Below are 24,565 nucleotides of genomic sequence, written 5' to 3'. Positions count from 1 at the left end.
ATAGTTACATAAATTATATAATATATAAAAATATATAGATAATAATTTTGATAAGAAAAATTTATCATAAATTTTTCATACTTAATTTTAATATAAATGTTTTTTATGGACTAATTTTACTCACATACTTATTTTCTCCTTTCTTTTTTGATATACTATTATAACTCTTTCTTTTTTTGTAATTAAATATTTCTTTTTTTTTATTATTAAATATTTTTTTCAATGTTCCTAATTTTTAAGCATGTATTAATATATAATTCATTTATTCATATGTGTATATGTAATCCTTTAATTACATCTTATATTATGAATGCTTACAAAAAACTTAAGGAAAAATTTTATTAATGTTTAATAATTAAAATTATACATTTGATAACATTTGAATATAATCTTTATCAAATTATAGTTTTATTTATTATAAAACAATTTCAAATTATATGAATATTGTTATTAAAGATGATACAATTATATTTAGCGTTTACTCTTTAGGTATATGGTTCAGGGTTTAGTTGTATGCATTAGGGTTAATAATCATTTATTAGAATTTAATTTTCATTTATATATTATGATATAAATTATATTTGTTATAGCAATTATTTTGCATGTATAATTTTTTTTTATTTTTTACAATTAGATAGTTATCATGTTTTATAATCATAATATAATATATTTAATATATATATTGATATAATGATTTTTATTTATTTGAAGGTAACAAAATATTAAAATCCTTTGAAAATGATACAGTATGTCATATTATTTATAATTGTACGTAAATAATAATATGATTTAATAATATATGTTTTGGTATATATCTTTTTTTTATTTTATTTTAAAATGCATTATTCTTCGTTATATTATGCCATAAAACCCTACTATACCAAAATTCTTCTCATAGTATTGCTTAAAAGTAAATGAAAAATAAAATTCACATAATGTTTGTTTATATACATCATATTTATAATATTTTTTTGGTTAATTAATCATTTTAGTTATAACTATTATATCATATGTTGTTTTATAAAAACTATATCAGTATATCCATTGTATAATGTTCTATATAAAAAAATGAACTTATAGCTACTTTTCATTGAGGAACATATATTACCCATTAATTTTTTATATATATTTTGGCATGTATACCTGTTTTTTTATATTACATTATTTTTAATATAAACAAAAATATATTTTTTAAATATTAACTATCATAGCAAATGCTTATGAAATTAAATATGTTCATGGTATATGCTTCATTGTTAAAGAAAAAAGTACATATACATTAGAATTTTTATTACAATTTCCCATATAAAGAAAAAATCATTATTATTTTTATATTGATAAAGGGCTATTGTAATGAATTATTAATTGATGTAAAAGTGCTATAAAATATATATACACCATACAAACAAATTCTATAGGTAACCTCCAATAACTGTGTAACTTATCTTTAACTTTTATATAAATTGTTTTTATAAGATATTAATTTATTCTCTACTAAATCGTACAAATACTATTAAATATCTTATAATATGAATTGATAAAATATTATTCTTATTTAAATTATTATTTTCATATAAAAGTTTATTTCAGTTGCATTATACTTAATATATAAAATAAATGAAATACAAACTTACTTATATAATTAAACTTTTGTACGAAATACTGAACTTCTTATGAATGATTAGAATATAAAATTATAATATTAAATAGTTTGTAGTATGATAAATATTATTTTAGTGAAATTTGCATAATATTATAATGTGAAATATTTATTATGTTAATGGAATTTTAATATATCTAATGTTATATGTTTTTTCTTTTTTCTAATATTATAATATCTTAATAGGATAATAAAAAAATAGCCTATTAACCACAATATTTTTTATATGATTTATTAAGATTTTTTTTTAATTCAAAATTTTTCTAGAATAAATTACATTTAAAACATGTTATATATACTTTATTTTTTATTTTTATGCTTTAAATCATTTAAAAACACCCTGAAGCATTATTAATAATGTTTACATTTAATGTAGAAAAAAAAGAACATAATTTGCTTGTTACATTGTGAAAATAAAAAATAAAAATCAGTAGACAATAAACATTTCTATTAACTCGTGCTTCATAATACATATTATTCTTTAACATTCATATAATAAGATTTAAATTGAAGATTTAAAATAGAATATGCATTATAAAATCATAATACAGACAAATAAATTATGAAAATTAATAATAATATACATGTATAATATTTTATATTTTTTATGATGATATTTTTAAAAGAAAATATTACATATGCCTTATTTTAAAAAGTACAATAAATAGATTCTAATAAAAATTATCAAACACTCGTTTTTTATTTATATAATTTATAATTGTTAAAAATTTATAAATCATTCGTAAAACTAATTATATTAATCGATAATTATTAATATAGTTATTGCTAAAAAATTCATAGTTCTATCCTGAGTTAACAAATATTTTGTTCACGTAGTTTTTAACATAATTATAAAATATTAGAAATCGTTTCTATTTTCCTTTTAATAACTCATTCTATTGTGAATTTGTTTCAAAATAATAACATAAAAAGTGTTAAATTTCTTAAAATATAAATTAAATTCTGCATAAGAAATTCATATATATAAATGTAAATTTTTATCATTCAAAATATATAACTAAACGGCAAAATATAACGTTAATGCATATAAACTATGTGTAATACTATAATCAAAATTAATGCTCACTCAACTGTATTAAAGAATTATAAATATAACTTATATACATAATAATATTAATATAAGGGATAAAAAATATATATATAAAAATACGCTTAGATGCTTCCTGCAAATACATTCTTTTTGTTTTTATTATTCCAATATAAATAATGCTTCCTCAGAGTTAAGTTTTTCATAGTTGTATATACATATATATAAAATCTATGACAAACTTACATTCACATGATTCAATGAATGAGATAGCTCCTTTTTGGTATAAGAGTTAAGAGGAAATTAAACTTTTTAGAATCTAATTTTGAAACACTCTTAAAGATATCACGAATAATGTAATGGTCTCCATATGTATACAATGATTCTTCTTTTTCTTTTGGTACATCCACATCAAAATTAGTAATGAAGTAAAATAATATAAAAATGATAATTATAAAAATAAGTACTTTTATTCTATCAGAATAAATTTATGTAACAATAGAAATCATTGATACAATATAAGTGAAAAACATGTTATATTATATACACATGAAACCATGAAAATGATTCCATATATTTAATATAAGAATTAAATATGGAATAATAAATAAAAAACGCGTGATATTTTTTTATATATTTTTTGTTACCTTTTTGACTTATATCATATATATTAAAATTTATAATATATATATACTGTATATTATATATTTTTTTAGCAAAATTTTAATTTGTTACTTGTTCCAGAATATTTGATTATATTTAACACTTAGGAATTTTCGGAAAAATTCAGTTTATATATATATATATATATATATATATATATATATATATATATATGCTTTTACCCAATTGGGGTATATTATATCTCTAAATATATATTATACCAATACAATTTTTATAAAGTAATTCAGTTTACTTATATGTATCAGTATTGTTCATAAATCCATAGCTTCTTTTGTATTTAATTTACCTAAATATTATTAATTTGTGCATTAAATTACATTTAAGTAGTGTAATACATGATTATAGATATTCAAAGTTCTTTTATTAATAAATTTCATTTAAATTATTATTTGTGAATATTAGATTTTTCACTTGTAGTGGTTTTTTCATTTAACAAGAATTCAAGAATAGATAACTATATTTATAGAAGCTATGTTTTGAGTAATATATGTAATGAAAATATTTTATTATTATTTCAGTAAAATGAATTAAATAATGTCTTACTATACATATACATTGTAGTTATATATTACTTTATACAATAAGTTATCATAATAGCATCTTTTGCAATAGAAATAAATATATATAATATATCAAGAATTGATATTTTTTATACTCATGGAAGACTAAATTCAAAATAAGATAAGAATAGTTAATTTTTATGATTTCTTAACTAGTTTCTTGTTGTGAAGTTATTATTAGTGTGCCACACAATTATATTGCCTATATGGGCTATATTATTTGTGTACTTAACTACAATATTATATTAATTATAGGAAGAACTTTTTATTTTGTAAACAATATAGTACTTATTATTAAATATATAATATTTGTGTTCTTGTGCACTATGCAATATGTTGAGATGTAATATACCCACAACAGCACGGAAGAAATATTCGCATAAAATTTATTTTTATATTAATATATATACATGTCATTAGTAATGTTATAAATTTTCATCATAAATCATGATTAATATTATATATATGTGAAAAATTATTTCTATAACCATAAAAATATGTTAAAACCTATGATAGGTATATTCATTTAATTATTTTTTTTTATATTTCACAATAATATATTGATATCTTATACAATTAATTAGTTGTAAATTAATAATTCCTTTCATAACAACATTATTCTGTAATTAAAAAATATGAAATATACATGAGTATAAATATTTTTATAATAGATTATATTGTCTAAGTATCAACATAGATCGTTATATAATTTCTCATGAGCTTGTTAATTTGTTGTATATTTATATTTTTAAAAAAGTCCCAAATTTTACCACCTTTAATACATTTTTTATTATATTGTTACACTCCTCTGAAGTATGCTCAAAGTTATATTTAACCAGAATATTTAAAAAGAAAATATAAGAGTATATATATCTCTGTACTTTTAATTAATTCTGTATTATGTAAGAAGAAAAAAAAAAAAAAAAACACATATCTTAAATGAATTTGATCGATAAACAGTCTATAGAACAAAGGGAAAAATAAAATTTTTTGAGGTTACATTCATGATATAAGCATACTGACTATATAAAGAAAAAATAATAAATTATATTTTTCTTTATATAATACATTAGCTGTGAATATAAAGATATTTTATATATTATTTCTTAAATATTTTAGTTAAAAAATATTAATAAAATAAAATTAGTTTAGGCTTTATGTCTGGTTCTATAATGCTTTGTTATAGTAATAATTTGAGTATAACTTTTACCATTAATAAATGAACAAATCATAATGCTATATGTTTTTAAAAATGAAAATAAAATAAACAAACATTTAAATATATTTTTTAAAAATTCTACAAAGAAAAGAATCAATAGAAAGTAAAATTGAAACAAATGTAGAAGAGGATTCTCATAAAAAATTTTACTTTTCTATATATTATGCTTTAATTTCTATTTATATTAGGTATAAATGTCTCAATTTACATTCAATAATTATAATTTTCTCATTTATATTATTATTATGCTTATGATATATTATACAATGAAATTATGTTATGCAAATATATATATTTATAACTATGAAAATCACGTTAAACTAATTATATTCTATATTACTGAAAAATAATTCATAATAGAAGATTTAATGATAAATCATATAATAAAATAATATGTTCGGAAATAATAATAATAGAATTTTTATATCTATAAATAACTTATTTAATATAATACTTGTTTTTATTTATTTATTTATTTTAGGACTCTTTTTTATTATTATTATTGTAATAATTGAACATCATATATTAAAATTTTTTCTCCATAATTAATCGTTTTATATATATAAACAAAGGTTTATGTGTTATTTAATTTCATAATTAATTTTATCTCAGTGCAAATTGTCTAACTTTTATTTTGTATTTAATAATGTTGCTCTTGGTTGTATCCTATATAATTTTCTTCTAAATATTCGCGAAATGGGTTATAAGCCTCTGATCTATGGGAGAATAACCTTCTTACTTTTTGACTTGCATTGTTTATCGCATTATCTATATTCGGAAAATTATTTTGAAACTGTCTGCCTATGGATGTGAACTTGTAAATTTAAGGATAATAAAGTGCATGTGCAATATATTAATTTATAACATATGTATATATGTAGAAGTGATCTGTTATGATATTTATAGAATTTATATAAATTATTGTAATTTTCATTTACTTTATATAAAACACCAAATAACATAGATGTTAGAAATAGTCCTAAAATAGTATTGACAAATGTTCTTAGAGGTTTCGTTTCGACACTTGATAATTCATGATGCTCAGAAGAACCATTTTTGCTAAGTGCATTATCATGAAATTTTTTTCCTCCGGAATGTATCAATTCTTCTGATTCAGGTAAACTTAAATCCTTATGAGTTTTCTGATTGTATGGGGGACATAAAGCTTTCTCAAGCAATATTTGTGGATCGTAATTTTTATATGTAATCCCAGAAACAGGACAAATAGAATCATTACTACGATTACAACGACCTTTAAAATACTCATATGCATCAGTTATGCCATTGAGGTACGTGCACAACCTATCACACTTTCTTTACATTTACTAGCCACTTCATTAAGGTAAATAAAATCGATAGAGTAATCATAGATTTTCTTAGTTTTTTCCCAATTATCGTAATAAAAAAAAATAGGATGATGCGGTAGACATTTGACAGAATTGGCATGAATTTTATGGTCATAAACATCACTCCACATGACTTGAATTTTAGCGAATGCATCATTACATTTATTACGATCCATTCCATGAGTTCTAAATAGTTTTTCAAATATCCAATAGGTTAAAATTTTACGGTCAAAAATATAGTCATTTACTATTTCCCATATTTGGGCTTGATTTATTAAATAAGTTATGTAATTTGAACAAAGTGCTTTAATATCTTCTATATTATTGAAATTACCAGAAAGATTGCTACAGTATTGACCTTCGATAAATTTTGATTTCATATTTTCACTGTCCAAAAGTTTATAAAATGCAACTGAACGCAAATCTTCTCTTTTAAAAATCTGAAAAGTTTAAAAGGAACAGAGGAAAATATAAATATATAGATATTCACGAAAATTGTATGTGTTTTATTGTAAATGGTTATTTTCTGGATATTCATTAATACACACATATGCTATAATATGCATTAATTTAAATGTAAACATACGTATTCTTGTTATTCTGCCATATTTACATTCTATAATACACGAAATATGGGAAATTATGAATTAATTAATGTTCCCATGTAATTACACATAACCTAAATTTTAGAGAATATTTGATACCTAATTATAAAAATTGTTAATTTAAGGATAAAAATATATTTTAATAAAACAGATTAAAACTTATAATATATATTTTAAAAAATTATATATAAAGAACAATTGGACGTATTTTATTTTTTGAACACTATCCATGGGTAGGAGTTCGCTTTTTTATAAATTTAAAATAATAATCTTTAAAAAATAATGATTTGAAGTTCTTTTATAAATTATATTTAAATGAAAAACATAATATTTTTGAATTATTATATAAAACATATATATAAAAAGTTTGTTATAATTTATTTTAAATTAATATTATATTGTGCATAGGTAATTAATATACATATAACACAATGTAAGAAATATTGAAATATACGTAAAAAAGATGTAATTATTCTTCATATATAATATGAAATTAATCAGTTTTCTTCTTTTTGTCATTTATTGTGTCATCTCTTATCAATTATTAACAAAACATTAACGGATCATGCCTAAATATTTAGATGTTATAACACAGTCGATGTATATGTTATGCCCATTTGTATTAACTCATGTATTAATAAGATTTGTCGTCAATTATATATGTTTATTTTCTATAAATTTTATATCAATTAAAATTATACATTTTCAGCATTAATAGTGATTTTTATCTGGTTAAAGATTTAGATTTAATGTTTAGAATTTAGGCATATTTCTAGACTTTCATTTTTGCTCTGTGAAACTAGAATAGCTTTTATGAAATATTTTTACAAGTTCTATGTTTTATTTTTAATTTTTGAATGTGTGTTTTTATCATATTTTATGATTATATCATAAACTTTGATATAATCATTTTAATACATTATATTACATTTATGTGTACTATATAAAATATTGCTATACATGTAATTTATATTATTTTTAATACTTTTATTGATCACAATCTTATTTAATAATTTATTCTTTCTTTTGAATATTTTTTTTTAATATTTATTTTCCAATACATTATTCATAGATTTATTGTGTGACAAGGATTACATTATTTTGACTGCTTCTATAGCATCATATTTATATGTGATCTCATACACCACAATATTGCTATATACACCATTAGTACAGTATTTTTTGTTTATTTATTACTCTTATTAATTTTATCATATCATATAAATATATAATAAATTTACAGTGGTATATTAAGTAAATATTATTGTAATATTATAAAAAAATAAGGATTTTTATCTATATTTTTTTTAAGGAACTTATTTTCCACAAAATTTATTTACATATTTTTATATATATATATCCATTATTTCATATGAATGGATTATTAGTATAATTAAAATTATATTATCTCAGCATTATAAATGAGCAATAAGTATTTTAAATAAAATATTTTTTGAAGTGTCAGTTTCATTACATAAGAAAAAAAAAAGACATATATTCTAATTTACTTATTCAAAATATAATATATATAAATTTTTATAGAGATAAAGATTTATTTTTTTGAATAATGATTTTATATTGAACAGTGTATATAACCATACACCTGATATATATATTATATAAATAATTTCTAATAATTTGGTGTAATATGCATTTAAATTATAGAATAATTATTAACATTATGGAAAAAAATTGTGCTTAATAAATTTTAAAAAATATATTAAATACATTGTTTGAAAAATTAACAAAAATATAACTCTCAATTAAGACATTATTATGAAAATTGATAATTATTACTTTTTCATAATATGGTATATGCCACGTTAGATTAAATAATGTAATTATTATAGAAAACATGCTTTATATATATTAACTTATATACTAAATGTTTTGCATGATTAAATGGTAATATATTAGGAATCTACATTTGTTCTTATTTATTATAACTATTACTGTTCTTCCTTGTCCCCCCATAGTGTGACCTAATAGAACAAATAATATTTTGGTAGGAGTATTAGCTACATCAATTAGAAAAGGATCAAAAATTTAATTTTATTTATATCATAAGAAAAAGCTAATTTTCATAGTTTATTTTAGATAATAGTGCGCCACAAAATAGTTGTGACAATAGCATTAATATATACAATGCTATTAAATTTACAGAGATAGCTGAGTTGATGTATAATTACTTAAGATAATATAGTTGATAAAATATCAAATATTAGTATAATAAATAATATTCATAACTTATGCGCAAACTGTGCTATCAGAATTAGTTCTCTATATGTAATAATGCGCATAAAAATGTATAGCCTCAATAGAACATAGAATAAACTATCTCACTATAATGAGAAATATATTTTTTGGTTATTTACATAATTAAAAATATATAAAAAGTCCAGTTAATGAATAATTTAGATTATCTACAAGAATGAAAGCAATATATAATATAAGTCTCATAAAATTATTAAATCAAGTATGAAAAAAAAATTGCGTCATAAATACTTATAGAATTAAGTAAGACAGTACGCTCCATTTAATTTAATAGTGTTAGTGATAATTATATGAACATTTAGAATATGGATATAAATTACTTCTATATCTATGTATGGAAAAAATTCGTCTAGAATCATGAAATATGTAATAATATGAATATGTATGGAAAAAGTATAATATCAGAATTTCTTAAAATGATGTCATTAATGCAAACGTGATACATTTTACTGCATTGTACATTATAATATATATAAAGGAACTATAGAGTGGCATAAAAGAAGACACAACACTGTTTATTTATAAATTCATAATGAATATTTTCCTTATAGTTTTTCAGCATTTTTCATAGGTTATTTTATGTAAATATAATGAAACTAATAAACTTTGAACTATAATACCTAAATTTAACCTATAAAATTTACACGATGATTATAGCAACAATATCATTCTCTTCAGGGTTTAGGTTTCCAGGGTTTAATTTTTTTCTACCGGATATAGTGTTTGGGGCTTATGGTTTATTTTTAGAGTTTAGTCATTATTGTTTTATAACTTTTTTGAGTTTTTGGTCTTATGCTTATGTTCTAATTTTTATATTTATGCTTTAGGTTTTAGGGTTCAGTTCCAATGTTCTGACAGTATCATATTTTTTTATGTATATTTATATATTCAATCATATTCTAATTGTAGTGTGTATACTGTTAATTTTTTATGTGTTAATTTTAAATTATAAAAAATATTCAATATTTTATATACCTAGGGAGAATGAATGCTTGAAAATTGGAAACACAGTGAAATTAGTATACTTTATCACTCTGTATATGGATTTCGTAATATAGATGCAAAATTGATTGATCTTATATGATAAATTTCATTGAATTTAGTACTTGTGAGATGTTATATGTAATTTTAAATAACGGAATGAAGATTTAAAAATGTTTTCATGGTAATATTTGTACTTACTGGAATAATTATTTCTTATCTGTTATTATTATTATTATTTTTTTAATGGTATTGTCTATATTTATATGAATTTATCCAGAATGTTTATATTATATGAATAACTATGCATTACATCAAATAACTGTATCATAATGTTTTATTTTGTTATATTTTTTATTAAAGAAATATGTAGCATAGATTTTAAGATATATTCACTTGTGTATATTATATATAGAGATAATTTTTTTACTAATAATATATCTTGAAAAGTAAAAATGTTCTATGTAAATCTGTATACATATTGTTATTATAAAGATGTGTGGAATATATTACATTTGTATTGCGGTGGCCATATAAAATGAATTAAATCATGAAGGTTTTTACTATTATATATATTTTTAATAAATATTGTAATAGAAATTTCTTTATTTAATTATTTTTTACATATATATAAATAATTTTTAATTATTATTGAGTATATAAATACACTGTCTATCATGTATAACATATTTTAATAATAAAAATAAAAGAATAATTAATATCAGGCCTAATATTTTTCCCATAATAAGAGAAAAATTAATAAGATATAATGAACAATGGGATCTATAAATAAATATCAAAATAGTGTAAGAATATATAATACATCAATAATTAAAAACGGCGTAAGAAATATTAAATTAAATTTATTTTATCTGTATAAGATATATAAAAATATATTATTTTATAAATACTATAATTTCATTTAATACTTATTTATATAATAATAATTACAGGACTTATATAAAATAGCATGATATCACATTATTTAATGCTGAATAAAATTATATAATTCTATTATTATTGTGATTTTATATATTTAAAGATACTATATAAAAAATGTTTAATTTTTTTTATTTTTTTTATATACATTATATATGCTTTTGATTTTACACTATTAAATCACATAATATATAATATTACAAATATTTGGATTTAATATTTTTATGACTTTTTCTTATTTTTATTTTGTATTTTTTGATATCAGTATTTAAATCATAACATAGTTATATTAAATATTTTTTTTACTATTTAAATTTTATTGTGTTTATTATGTAAGATGGATGCTTAAAAAAATAAATATACACAATATTTTTTTTAAATTTTTTATGAGTTACAATAAGATGTGTTACATTAAATATTAATTCTCTTGTTATTTATCCTTTTTCTTATTATATATATAAATTTACTTCTTGTTTTTGTTGTATATAAAATATTATTATTTTTTTTCAATCCAATTATTTACAAACATTGTCCAAGTATTATATTTTAAGACATATATTTATTTCTGTATAACCATAATATACAAAAGATGACAATTAATTTTTATAATTATTAATATTTTGCATTCTTTATAATAATCTTTAGTTATTGATATTTATTATTAATATATCGAATTTTCCAGATATTTGTTACCTTAATGCAGAAAAATTTTACATTTTCATTTTGTAATTTTATTTTTAATTTAAAAGGTCTTCGTCCCAATTTTTATTTTTTCTTTATTATTTGGGGAAAAAAAGCGATACATTTATTTTATTATATTGAAAAATAAAAGATGAATTATTAATTCCCATTATGTTTTAGTTTCAATCTATTGCGCTATATGATATTTGGGACGATTTGTCTACTAATTCATCGTATGTACTTTCAAAAGAATTTATTAATTGCTGTTGTTCTTTCCTTTTTTTATTCCATATCTCTTTTAACTTCCTTATGCTTGGTTGTAAATATAAACCACATGGTGTATACTGATGAAAAGAGTAATAATATAATTTTCTTATTTATAAGTTAATTTATTATTTACATGTATACAATAATTTGTAATATAAATTATAATTTAATTCTTATTTTTATTGTTTAATTTTTAATTAACCTCGTACAAGATAAACGCAATAAATGGTATTGAAAGTGTAATAATAAATGAAGTTAAAAGAACAGTGCGTATACTGGAGGAAAGTAAGTATTTAGGAGGTTCAATGCAGGAAGGTGCATGTGTATTTTGCAAATGTTCATCTTTATATTTTTCCAGAAATATGCGTAATTCTTTGTTATTTTCTTTTTGACATATTTTACAAAGTTTTTTATAATTATTAAAACAGGAGCTACCATGTGGGCACACTTCATTGTCGTTTAATAATTCATTTGATTTATAATATAGACCTTCCAACGTTTGAAATAGGGAAAATGTGTCATCATGAATATTTTCAATAAGATCTTTGCAGCTATCAGGTACACTATTATTATTTTTTGTATTTCCTACACTTACGCTTATCATTTGTTGGTAACAATCTACTTCATTCTTGCAAGAATGGTTTAAATCATTTATTTCTTCTTTTAGCTTGAAACTAAAATATTTACAATATGATATTTTATCTTTTTCTGATTTGCGTTCTATATTTTTTAAGTAGGTACTAAGGTAAATGCAGGAATTAAAAAATGTATAACCAGTTTTAGAAGATTTTAATAATGTACGTGAAATTGTAGTGCATATATTATAAAATGGATTTCTAAGAAAATCTACAAAAGTTTTTAGAGTGTCATTATATTCCTTTATACATGGAGGAAATATACTCTCTAAATCAATCTAAAAATGAAAGTGAGTGTATATAAAAAAAATATTTTTATAGATGTTATTATTTCTCTATTAACACAAGTACCAAGATATTCATGTTTAATCAAATAAGTAATAATTTTAATAAAACATAATAACATACATCAATATTCAAAGAGCTAAGATTATTCATTGTGTTATGTATTTTTTCACTAGTACAAAATTTATCGTAAATAAGTAATTTTATATTTGAATATAATCCAATAAAATTATCCTAAAACATGAAGAACCCTCATAATAATTATATATATAATCTAAAAAAAATATATAATTTATTATAATATATTATATTAGGAGAGAATTTTACATAAATAGATATTGACTAGTGATATTACAGAATTAACATAAATATAATAACTCTTATATAATATAAGAATAACTTTTCCATATAAAAAATCAATTTAAGAAATATAATGACAAATTTTATATCACTTTTTTTTTAATATTTTTAATTATTTATACATTTTATGTACAACATATTGTTATGATGAAAAAGACAAGTGTTCTACAAGTTTTGTAATGGGAGAAGGTATAATCGTAAGGACAGTATTTTCTAATTTTTTATATAGGATTATTTATTTTTTTGTGGAGATTATATATATTTTGGCATAGTAGTAATTTGTTTATCATCATATAATAAATATTTTACTATTATTCTTGACATATTTTCAAACCTATATTAATATTATATATTATTTACGTAATATGGATAATTCTATAATATGATAATTAATGTGCACATGTGTTTCAGTATATGAATATACTTTAATTTTTCGGGTATATTCATTATTTAATCTTAATAAATAAACGCTATAAGAACATATATATTATGTAATAAAATATTTCTTTAAAAGATATTGTAATGTTAATATAACTTTATTAATTCTATTTTAATATAAATTCTACTGTTACTACATATATATTTTATTTGTATAATTTTATTATTTTTCTTAATTTTTATCATATATTGAGTCAAAATAATTAAAATTTTATTATGATAATAGTATTAATCATGAATCATAATTTTTATAATTTATCAAATTTAATCATTTTTTTTTTTTACAATGAATTATTATTCATGAGAAAACTGTATTTTTTATATCCTTTTTTATAGTTACTTTTTATTTTTTTTTTTTTTCTTGAATTATGATAAATATTTTAAAAATGTTTTTTAAAAAATATATTACTATTTATTCATATCTATGTATAACTAAATAGTGCATATTGAATATATATGAATAATTGTGATAAAAAATCATAGGAATATATTATTAATGTTTAATCATGTATTATTATATATAATATTGTATAATATTTATTTTACTTATACTTTTGAAATTGTATTTTTGAATATAATTCTTATTATGCACATACCGAATGAATATATATGTTAAATCATAACTATTTAGTACAATTTTTATTTAATTTATTTATAAAATTTTATTTTAAGAATATAGTTTTCTAATAATAGAATTCTGCAATTATTGTATAATGTTATATATATTGTAGTTTCCTAATAATTAAATTATACAAATAAAAAATAAATATCATTAAATGTTTTATACGAAATGTTATCTTACTTTATTGATATTATAATATTTATTGTAACAGAATATGATTATTGAGGAATACTCATATATTATAAGATGGTTTGTTATACCTGTTTTTAATATTAGTACAGAAAACCGACTTATTTTTACATATATATGATTATAATTTATATTACGGATAGGTTACATAGAATATATTTGAAATAGTCATAATATTTTCATAATATAGGAAAATAATATTCAAGTACATTCGGAACATTTATATATGATAAATAAAAATGTGAAAATTAAATAATCTTTTTTATATATTTATTTTAATTAGATTAATAATATGAATAATGTTATTTACTGAATCAACTATTCAAAAATATTGCTTAAAAAAGAAAAATATAAAAACACATAATTGCATTACATAATCATTACTATAATAATATGGGTGAAAGTTAAATAATCATGAATAAAATTAATATTAATACATACAAAAATTATTCTTGTATTCTTCAACAGGGTTATATATATGTATTAATACATATACATTCATTATGTGGTCTCAAAGTACATATTACTTTACTCATTTAAATATTATATATAAAGGTATCATTATAAAAATCCTCTTATTATTGCCTTTGGAAAATGTTTTAAAAATCCCCAAAATTATTTATTTAAAGGAGTATGCATCCTTCGTGCATTTGGAATAGTTTATTTTTATATTTTTTCCTTATATGCCCCATTGTCAAAAATTATATATTCTTAATATTTCTATATAATTGCATAATTATAGGAACAGAAATACTATGTTAATATATTATTAAAAGACATACCATTATTAATATATAATCATTAAATAAATTTGTTATAAAGGTAATTTTATAAACCCTGTAAAAAAAAAGAAAAGCACAAATGACGTGATATTTTTTTATTTAAATGTGGTTGTAATATAGTATGCTTAAAAGGTTTCTTGAATTTGATATATAAGGACCTTATAAATTAACGTTTTACTCGACCTCTTGATTTATTTATATATTTTGTAAAAAAATTAAAGAATTATGATCATCATCTATTAAGCAAATACCTGATTAATTTTTACATTCATCCTAGTATATACAATATTTTTATGCAATTTTTATCAGTTTGAAAATATTTTGAATATATATTATATATTTTTTCTTAATTATTGTAATGACACTGATTATATTCCTATATAATTGTGATATATAGCACTACCTTTATCAATAAAATTAAAATACATAAAAGTATATTCATATTTGTAACATTCGAAAATATTATATAGGTGCAGTATAATTAAGAATTATAGAGATATTATATTTATTCATAAGGTTATTATATTTATTAATAAGAAAAAATATTTATTCTCTTAATTAACGTAGGTGATATATTAAAATTAAAATGCATTAAACACTTTTGTTTATTTATTTCTATATATAATTGGACAAGGACAATAAGTATATTAAAAAGTATACTATTACTTATCAAAACTATGAAGCAAAAAACATATTATCAACGAAAATATGATATATATAGCAGATGATAACAGAGAATGCAAAATATTTAGCATGAAAACTAAAAATAGTATATGCGCATTTTCGTTTTTATACTATTTATTATTATATGTACATATCTAAATATAAAATAATAATGATTTCTACAAAAAAAAAACGGTGAACTGGTAAGAATACATTTATGAAATTATATTGAAAGAACAGTGTATTATACAAAATAAAATTTGATATACTAAATATATTCTCAAATGTTCATATATATTATTTTATGATCATTATTCAAATGCTGAGAATTTTGTATATTTTTATGCATAATATAATTCTGTGACACGCTAACATTAATTATAAGATATGATAAATGTATTGATAAAGATCTAGGAATTATTTAAGAAATCATTCTATAATCATACATCTGTTAGGTTAACTAAGTTTTCACTTACTTTGTATTAAAACATTCTTTGATAATTATCTTTGTAAATATATATTATCAAAAATGTGAATACCAGAGAGAAAGATAATATATTTAAGTTAAATTCTTTCTTCCATCAGAATTTTTTATACATTAAAAAATAATGAACAAATGTAGAACTAATATATTTAAGACATTGATAAATAGAGCCATCAAATAAATCTAATTATCAATATTTTTGTGTTCCACAGTATTATGTACTTCAGTAAAACTTTATAAGGTTTTATTGAATAATCAGAAACTTATTCTCATATGTATAATTTTTAGGAATAGTATTACATATGAAGCACATTTTGTCTATTTTATTTATAAGAAATCTCACATTAAAGCCTTAGATTAAACAATTATTCAAATATACATTATTTCTATTATTTGTTAGCCCCATTTTATCTGAAATGCATGTACTAATTTTACAGTTCTGCTTTTTTCTTTAACTTATATTTATTTTATATTTAAAAAATTGGAAACTGTCACTTTAACAATGTATTATTTCATTGTTATCATTTATCCTGGATTGTGTTAACTGAATTATATCAATAAACTAAAAAGTAAAAATATGTAAAAATTAATATAACTATAAAAGAAAACATTATTTGAATATAAAAAATAATAATTCAAAAGAAGAAACTAAAAAGATATATAATTATAGACAACAGACATAATAATGTAATATACATATTAAAATATATTATAAAAAAAAAATTAGAAAGGATAATTAAATTACATATATATTTTAAAACATGTTTCAGTTCATTGTTACATTAAAGAAGAAAGGACTTAATTTTATTCTTCTTATAATATTGTCAGAATTAAAGCGCTCTTGCTCTATTAAGCTTTTTTAAAATTTTTTAAAATTTAATTTATGTGCTCAAAAAAAAATAAGACCGTTTGCAACAAATTCTAAGGAATTAACAAATTATTGCAATATTAATTCGAGCTAATAAATGAGTTTTATATGTACTTACAAAAATAAAATGTAAAATGTCCATAATTACATTACACGTAACAATATACAAACGAATAAAAAAAAACGTCATAGTTCATGGTTTTATGATAATCAGTTGTATTTTCACATATATTTTTTTCAATTCGTTTCTACATTTTCATTTCATATAACTTTTAAACTATATTTTATATATTTAAAATTTCAATAATTATAACTATTTATTGTTTTAGTTTATAGTATATGGAGATTAATGAATAATATACATAATTTTAGAATATGTAGATATAAATGTTTATATTTCCTTTGCACTGTTCAATTTTTAATTTTGAAAAATATTTTGTTATTATTTTATTTTCATTAGGTAGATAATTGAATATTACATATTTTACAAAACCTTCATATATTTTTTTTAAATATGATACTGAATATTTTGTGCAATAACTAATACAGAGATTTGTATAATGAAAAAATTTCTTTATGTGACCTGATAATTATAAGAGGATTTAACGAATATATAATTATATGAATTTATCCTAATAAATTGTTAAATGTGCACATCTGTAATTTCTGTCCACACATTATAATTTATATATATTTTTTGAAATATTTTTAATTTTTCTATTTACATAGTTGTATTACAGAAATTATATTGCAAAAATATTTGCTAAATTTTTTCTTATATATACATTTATTATGAAATAGAGTTTAAATGTTTTTAAAGAGCATGATTATAGTGATCATGATGGTTATATATAAATAAAATTCTTTACATATACGTGTTGTTAAATTAAACCGTTTATATATTAAAATTAGACTCTATGAAATATATGCATAAATGTTTAAGAATATGATTATGTAAGTTCATATATTATAAATGCATAATAATTTTCTATTACATTACAACAAAAAAGAGTGCATATTTATTGTTTTGTTAAATGATTAAAAATTGATGATTGTGCATAACAATTCACAGCAGAATCATGTATATAATATAAATACTAGTTTTAATTAAAATATAAAAAAAATTATAATATAATTGTTAAAATCAATGAAATAATAAATTAAAAAAATTAGTTATATGCTTTTATTTTAACGACTTCCTATACTAATTATATTTATATGTTCCAAAATCGAGCATATTAGTATTTTTAATGTGAGGGTAGAAAATGTATTTAGTATTGAAGTATATTATAATATGTGTAGAGTAATTTTAAATAACAATTAATTAATGCTATATTAACATAAAATAATTTAAAGTGTTAACTAAATAATATTATATTATGGTGAATAATTATTTAAATTGAAAAAAATTTATTATGAGAAATCAATTATGAACACACTTTAAAATTTGTGCGTTCTATATTATATATTGATTAATAGTATTTATTTTATTGTATATAGAATAATAAAATATACTTATATATATTTTATTCATGAATATTAGTGTACACATAAAGAAGAAAACACACGATATATATCAATATACATTTTGTTAAATATTTTATACTAATGGCAATTTATACTTTGATATGTTATTTTAATATATAATCACATTAGTATATATATATTTTTTATTATAGTTTAATAGTTATTAATTTTTATTATAACTAATTCATATGAGCATTATTCTTATGATTTAATAATATTATTCTAAATATTTTATAAAAAATATTTATATTCCAATTACGTATTAAATGTTAAGAAGAGATAGAATTATATAGTACATTATACTTTGTATTCCATGAAATATTATTGAATTTTTCAGATGTTTCCATAAATATCCATACATTTTTCGCATTATTCCACATATTTATTATCTTTTTTATTCCGTATCGCAAGCACGAATTATATGGGATAAACTAAATTATAATTACCAAAAAAAATATGCATTAATAAAAAATATTTTTTGACACAATATTTATACCTTTCTTGGAAGGGAAATGAGTTAGGAAAATTATTTTATTTAATTTAATAAATATAATATAATCATATTTAACCTTATATAGAATGGATGATAAAAGAGGTATTATTAGTATTATAAGAGTTGGAATTATAATAAGAGCTGCCATATTGGTTCTAGGAGGAGGTGATAATGAGTTGAATTCATTGTTAATAGGTGACTTTTTGCAATTAACATTGATACACTTATCTATTATTTTATTTATGTTACTATATAATGTTCTTATGTTTTCTAATATATTACATGAATTAGGTTTAACATAGTTTTTACATGTATTTATTTTTTCTATGTATGTCCTATAGCATTCGTGAACACATTTGCACGTATGTTCTTCACTTAAAGACATTAGGGTACATTTTTCTATATCTTTAAACTTAGTAAACCAATCAGATATATCTTCGGGTTTTATCCATAATTCATCGAAGATATTTATATCAGGTGTTGGTTTAAACAATTTACCAATACCAGTTTCATAATATTCCTTGATTAATTCATTATAAATTTCTTTTATATAGTTACTATCCTTTCCTGTTTTTTGGTAATTTTTGTACATCCAATAATACAAGTATATTAATCCTTCTTTTATTCTTGATGCATTACCAAGTTCGTCATGTATTTTAAATAAATATGCCACTAATTTATCGCATATATTTTCTATAACCTTGAAATACTTCAAATTTTGCCTTTTATTTTTAATTTCATTAGAAATAGAATTGTGTGTAGCATAATTTTCTATTACATCTCCTTCCATAAATTTTTTATACTCAGGAAAATGTGAACTTAATAATTTAAACTAAAAATGAGAAAAACATAATAGTATTACAGATATTATATTGATATGATGAATTCTTTAAATTATATATACAAATGGGAGTGTTTAAAATGTAATCTATAATATACATTATAATAATTTAAACATACAACGTCTTCCTCCATTTAATACAATATTACGCACTTTTGTGAGTGATTGAAAAAAATATATATTAAAATATATGAGGATACAAACATTAATATTTAAATATATAAATATGTTTTATTAAATAATATTTTACTTCTCCTTGTTGTAATATTAGAATTTATTTAAGAGTACCTTATATTAGGTTAATTATTCATTATTATACAACTTAAAATATAGTACCACAAATTTTTGGCATAAAAAAAAAATATTCGTAATTTCATTAATGAAGAAATAAAAAAAATAAATATACATAAAAAGAAATTAATTGTTCGTAAATAAAATATAATATAAGTGACATAATACTTTATAAAAAAATTTATTAATATATAAAATTAAAATACTAATATTTACGTGTATGTTGAATAACATGTGTAGTTTTTTTTTCTTTTCTTCTTTACTCATTATATTAATATAATATATATAATTCAACTTGAATGTGGTTGTACACTGACATAAATGTATTTTATAATTTTGTAACTTTGTTGTTCTTGCATAAAAGTTTATTGAATCTTAATTGCACATATTATGTAAATTTACATGAAAAATATATACATATATTACTTTGCGCGTGCTAACGATTTAATGCGTATTAATATATAATAATTATTTACTATATTATGTAAAAAAATATTTATACATTTACTTCTAACTTATATACTGTAGGTATATTATGATATAATGAAAAAAATAATTTACAAGAATTGAGTAATTCTATTTCTTCACATACATATAATGTAGAATATACCATTACAAATTGAGAATTACACAAGTATAATAGTTATATCTATTATTTATTCTTATTTATTCTTCAGGAAATATAAATTATTAATAATATATTCATATGTTTTGTTAGAAACTATAAAATATATAACCCATGAATATATATATTATTCAAATTTTAATTAATTTTGAATATAATTTTTTTTAAAACATTTGTTACTTTCATTTCTATCCTTAATTTTTGACTTTGTATCCGATTAAAATTATATTTTCTAAGCAATATCTATGCATCATTTAAACTAATTTTTTTTTTTAAATATTTACAAAATATGCTATATTGTATAAATTAAATATGAATCTTTTTTTTTTTTATTCTCATTAGACTTCTATTATTCTAAGTATAATCAATATAAAATGTTTCTAAAGCTCTGACTTAAATTGCATATTTAATATTGAATTTTTCTGCGTAACGTTGCAATATATAAATTCATTTCATGAGATATTGTAAAATATTATACAACCTTTTATTCTTTAGTTATATATATCAAGAGGAGTTTTATTTTTGTTAACGTTAGAAATATGTAAAAATATATTTATAATTCGACATTTAGATACTATATAATTATAATATTAATTAATATTTTACTATTAAACTTTTTATGTTATAATTTATATTTTAGTGCCTTATCTACAACGAAAACATATGTAAATTTCATATTTTTATGTAGTATATACCTCAAATTTCGCAAATAACACTATGTATAATATATTGAATTTTTACTCTTATATTAATTAGTACTATTTATAATTCATTAAAATAATTGAAAATATTAATGCATATTTATATCACTTTTTTAATTAATTCTCATATGCCGTTTTCTAAAATAATAAGATTTATATATATATTAATTATAATAAAGGTAACATAATACAGAAATATACATAAGATATTAATTCTTTTGGATATAAATTGGATTAATATTTAGGCTCGGAAAACTATATATTCAATATAATTTACAAATCCCCAAATTACCTTTAATTGAGATATATCAAAAATAGTACATTTAATTTTATTATTATTGTATTAAAATAAATTATTCTAGAAATATTTGTGTATATGGATGTCGTATAAAACTAATATAACAAAAAAATCAAAAGAGCTGGACATGCAATACATAAATATAATAAAATTTAATATAATTCTACATATATACTTGGATTTGTAAAAGGTTCAAAGGCATAATAAAATAAATATAGAAACAAATAAATATAAAATCATTTATAGAATTATTTTATAAATGCATCTATCCTATGTTTATATTTCTCTTATCTTATATGAATTATTAAGAATTTACATAGGAAATTATAACACGCATATTTATATATATCTAAAAAACTTTAATTATATATATCATTCATATATTAGTTTAAAGCAATATACTTTTTTTATATATGATTTATAATATAACAATTCCGTGCTGAGTTCAATTATAATGTATCAACGTTACATGAAACATCTACTGAATACAATAATTATTTTCTATTTTTTGTGGTTAATTTATATTTTATGAATGTTATGCACATTTTGATAAGTGTCTCACACTAAACATACAGATGATATGCTTCAATTCTTTTATTTAATTCATTCTTTGTATCCTAGATAGGAATGAATACGCATATACATATATGACCAATAAGTATATATGTAGCAAACTTATTTAATAAATTTAATCCTTTAGTGGAGTAAAATATAATAGATATATATAATATTAAAGCGCAATCTTGTAGATAAGAAGTAAAAATTGAAAAATTGTTCTTATAATTATGAATATACAATAGAATTAATCTTTATATATATAAATAAGATGATGAGTTTTACGCAAAATTTTCATTTTCTCCTTATATATCCTCGGAATTTATGTATAAATATTTTTATTCATTTGTATATAAATTCCACTTTAAGTATGTATCTGTTCACAATTTATGTAAATTTTATCAGACAATCTCCAATTGCAATTATGTTTTATATTGATTAATTATATATATATATAATTAATCAATATAAAACATTAGTAAAGTAATTATTGGCATTAATTAAAAATAAAATTTTAAAAATATTTGTAAAATTTTTAAGTAAAAATTAATATGCATTAATTTTGTAAACATTTTTTCATGTCCGTCGGGATAAAATTGTATTATAAATACTATTCTGAATTTTAATTATAACATTTTCATTAGCCTTATTTTATATGTAAAAATTATATAATGTTTTTATTTTAAAATCAGTAATGTTTTTAAAAAATTATAACAATATGCCATTTATATACTTCTTTTAATATGTCTCCTTTTTGAATTTATTTTATACCCTTTTATTAACAGTATATTATACCATTAGCTTTATGCATACTTCATAGAAAAAAAAGAGTAAGTATATAAGTAAAAAAAAGAATAAAAATAATATAAAGTACTTAACTTTCACTTGTCAACAAAGGAGATTACCAGTTCACCACAAAACATATTATAAAAACTATTACCTTTATAATAAATATATAATGTGTATAGATAATTTATTCTATTTTTCTCATATGTAAAATATAATTTTTGTAAAATATATGTAATATATGATTATTTATAATTATTATTAGTTGAAGTAATAGTAAATATGGCATAATATAGAAAATTCCTTATGAAGCATAATATATTTAAAACACTTACATTCATTGGGATATTTTAGCAATATTATTAGAATTATTAATAAAATGAATCGATTAATAAAATGTGGAAAATAATATATTATCATTTCTTAATTATATTTTTTCGAAAAAAACTATGTAAAATTAATTACTAAATAAAATCATACTTTTATATAATATTATAGAAATATAATACAATTGTGATGGATATCCACGAATGTAATTATTATTCAAAATATTATATATATTTATTAAAATAAATTTTTATTATTGCAACTAATATAAAAAAATTATATGTCAATATAAAAAATAACTTGATTATCTAAATAATTTTATATTTTATTAACATGTAAAACGTATCACATTTTTTTTTAAGATTTTTTCTTTTGAAAAAACAATTTAATTTTTTCATGATAACAATGTAATTATCGGTTTTTCTTAGATAAATTATGAATATATTTAATAATCCTTTAAATATCTATATATATATATATATATATATATTTTTTTTACTTAATCAAGCTCAAGTATACTATCGAAATTGA

The 24,565-nt window shown here is 18.9% G+C and overlaps 3 protein-coding genes across 3 annotated transcripts; all 3 read right to left on the bottom strand.

The window, feature by feature from the left end:
- Positions 1–5,953: 5,953 nt before the first annotated feature.
- Positions 5,954–7,101, bottom strand: PGO_120190 (variable surface protein; the record flags this gene model as incomplete). The annotated part of the gene is made up of 3 exons (XM_028688815.1): positions 5,954–6,481; positions 6,607–6,957; positions 7,066–7,101. The coding sequence occupies 3 exons, from the start codon at positions 7,099–7,101 to the stop codon at positions 5,954–5,956; spliced, it is 915 nt and encodes a 304-aa protein (XP_028544616.1).
- Positions 7,102–12,179: 5,078 nt separating this feature from the next.
- On the bottom strand, positions 12,180–13,337 carry PGO_120180 (variable surface protein; the record flags this gene model as incomplete). Its single annotated transcript, XM_028688814.1, has 3 exons — positions 12,180–12,341; positions 12,467–13,177; positions 13,308–13,337. 3 exons carry the CDS (start codon positions 13,335–13,337, stop codon positions 12,180–12,182), a joined length of 903 nt encoding a protein of 300 aa, XP_028544615.1.
- Positions 13,338–19,386: 6,049 nt separating this feature from the next.
- Positions 19,387–20,585, bottom strand: PGO_120170 (variable surface protein; the record flags this gene model as incomplete). Its single annotated transcript, XM_028688813.1, has 3 exons — positions 19,387–19,548; positions 19,687–20,442; positions 20,550–20,585. 3 exons carry the CDS (start codon positions 20,583–20,585, stop codon positions 19,387–19,389), a joined length of 954 nt encoding a protein of 317 aa, XP_028544614.1.
- Positions 20,586–24,565: the final 3,980 nt, after the last annotated feature.

The sequence above is a fragment of the Plasmodium gonderi genome (genome assembly GCF_002157705.1).
Source record: "Plasmodium gonderi DNA, contig: Chr12, whole genome shotgun sequence".
NCBI classification, from domain to species: domain Eukaryota; phylum Apicomplexa; class Aconoidasida; order Haemosporida; family Plasmodiidae; genus Plasmodium; species Plasmodium gonderi.
The sequence above is the reverse complement of the archived record's forward strand: the minus strand, read 5'-3'. Positions and strand labels throughout refer to the sequence as shown.